The sequence below is a fragment of the Cryptosporidium hominis genome (assembly GCF_000006425.1).
Source record: "Cryptosporidium hominis TU502 chromosome 2 CHRO012093, whole genome shotgun sequence".
NCBI classification, from domain to species: Eukaryota; Apicomplexa; class Conoidasida; order Eucoccidiorida; family Cryptosporidiidae; genus Cryptosporidium; species Cryptosporidium hominis.
In genome coordinates, this window is record NW_666815.1 from 1 (window position 1) to 2896 (window position 2896).

Below are 2896 nucleotides of genomic sequence, written 5' to 3' on the forward strand. Positions count from 1 at the left end.
CTCTATTATTTTCTTCTTCTTGATGTGATTCTGAATCATCATCTTGAGAAATTTCTGGAAAAATCCAATCATTAATCCATGGAAATATTATCGGATCAGTAAAACTTTGATCATTAATTGATGATGAAATGACATTATATGATATTAGCTGATTTAAAAATGGATTAACATTCATTTGAATAGATTTAATTACTTGATTAATTGTGTCTTTATCTCTTGGACCACTAATCATTCTAATTATACCAAAAAATAAATATTGATGATCAAGTAATTGATTCTTTATATTCAAACAAACATCACAAAGCCATTGATCATCCTCATCAACTTCATCCTCCTTCTTTTTTGGATTAGAACTATCGAGATCTCCCTGTTGACACTTTCTCTCCCTTTCTAATACATTCAACATTCTTGTAGAATTATATCTAAAAGGTTGTTTTGGATTCACACAAGAATGATGTGCTGGTTGATAACATCCATCACAAAAATATATCGGATCTTCATCCCAATCTGTATCGTTACCACAAATTGAACATAAAGCTGTTTCTTGCCATTCATTTGGTAAATACTTGGACTCAATACAAGCTAATCTAAACTTCTCCAAATCTCTTGCTTGTCTTTCTAATGTATAGTTATATCCAATATCATATTGTTTTCTTCTATAATAATCATTTTAGCTCATATTCTTTCCTATACCAATAATTTGGATTTGGTTGACGCTCATTTTCTACTCTAAATAATATTTCACGAAAAATACCTAATTTTAAACTTGAAATATATCTAAGTCTTTTGATTAAAGAAATTGATACTTCACTTAATTCCTTGTCTTTTTCTCTATTCAAGTATCTTTGGTCAAACTCTCCATTATTATTATATTCATTCAAACTATTTTGGCATATATCTTGTAAAATATAATAGCTGTTATTTAACGTATTACCAATTTGAAAATCTATTCTCTTATTTGAATCCATTATTGAAGAAAGGTTCAAGTATCCTGATTTATTTTTTTCTGATAATTTATTCAAGTTCTCTAAATCATCCATTATTTCCAGATTATATTCATCTAGCCGTTTATTTGGGGAAATATGTATATTTTCTTGAAAGAAATCACCAAAACTTTTGGCTCTCTTTATCTTACTTACTGTACTAATGCTTTCCTCATATAAATTGTCTTCTAAGTCAACTACTGGAACTAAATCTTTAGGGTCCATTCTAAAATACTCGTAATTATTCTCTTTCAAACCTTCTCCTGTTCCAAGAATACTCTTAATTTTATTATTACCCTCTTGTTTTGACATATTATCATTTAATATCATATTCTCATCTTTTTCTTCTTTCAATTCACTTTTATAATAATTATAAGGAAGTAAATGATTAGTATCTAATAGGCTTCTTCTAAGTTTCATATTTTCAATCCTATTATTAATATTAAAAATCCATTCATCTGATGTATCATTATAATTATAATAATTCTCATCCTTAAAAATAAGCTTCTCTTTGTCTAATTCACTTAAATTATTCCTCCACTCAACGCTTGGACCAGATATTATATCAGGAAATAGGCAAATATAATTGCATGTACCATTTAAACTATTGTCTTGAATATCAAGGCTTTCCTTTATATCTAATATACTGTATAAATTTCTACTATTATTTAAACGTGTATATTTATATGCACATTGTATTTTTACTAAATTATATAAAATATCTCTCAAACTCCTACAATGAATTAATTCTCTTGGAAAATCTGTTGGCTTGGTTAATGGCGGAATACTCAAAGTTAAACTTATACTCTTTATCCTTTTCTCATCACAAATTTCTTTATCTTTATCCTCAAAATCCAATAATTTATTCTGCTCCTCTTTTAGAGGATCTTGAATGTATCCATCCAATATATTCTGTAATTCTCCATTATTTTCAAATAACCCAAATCCTTCTCCATTTATCTCCCTAGGAACCCGATTCCAACCTTTAAGTCCTTCCATTAAAGTCATGCTCGTTTTAACAAAATTACTCTGTTCTTTTTCTTGATAATGACTTAAAAAATTATCATTTATTATGTTCAGAATATATTCGGATGAATGAATATGGAATTTCAAAATATCTTTCATTCTATCATCAATTTTGCCAAAATATTCATCCTCTATTTTCATCCAAAACACATTATCGTCATCTAATGGAACAACCCCTCCTCCATTTAGTATATCTCTACTACATGAGTTCCTGTTTCTTGTTTTTGTTGAATCTACAAACATTTTTTTTTAATAATTAAATTTCCACTGGCCTTCCTATCTTATTTTATCTTTATTCTCTTAATATATATGAATTTCTCAAATCTTGAGCTTTGAATTTTCAACTTTTTATATTACATATCATTTATATTAAAATTATACAAATATATATACAAGTATATATATATAATATATATATTTATTAAACATATATATAAATGCATATACATTTGTATTTTCTTATGCAGGGTAAGATTCTATACCTGACATAATATTTATATATATATAATTTTCTTAACTCAGTACTTTCTTAGAATCTTTATGTACTTTGCTCTGAGACTTTTCTAGCTTTTAATTTATCTCTTAATTTTCCAAATATACTCAAAGGTATCTTTGATAATTTAAAAATTTAACAAGTCTCAGTTCTTATCTTTTATTATTATTAATATTATTATTATTAGTGCTATTGCTATTATTACTTATTTATTCATTACTTATTCTAACCGCAAATCCGCCNCCCCCCCCCGGTTCTCCCAGTCCACCGCTATCCGCCGCTTTTATCCGCACCCCCTTACCCCTTTCGTGACCCCCCTCCCCCCCCTCGCCCCACAGCCCCCACTTCTCCCCAGCACGATCGTGACACCCCCCCCCCGTATGGGTACCACCAT

General features: G+C 28.6%; 1 protein-coding gene across 1 annotated transcript; it reads right to left on the reverse strand.

Moving 5' to 3' along the window:
* Positions 1 to 665: 665 nt before the first annotated feature.
* On the reverse strand, positions 666 to 2252 carry Chro.20376 (hypothetical protein). Its single annotated transcript, XM_660146.1, has 1 exon — positions 666 to 2252. One exon carries the CDS (start codon positions 2250 to 2252, stop codon positions 666 to 668), a length of 1587 nt encoding a protein of 528 aa, XP_665238.1.
* Positions 2253 to 2896: the final 644 nt, after the last annotated feature.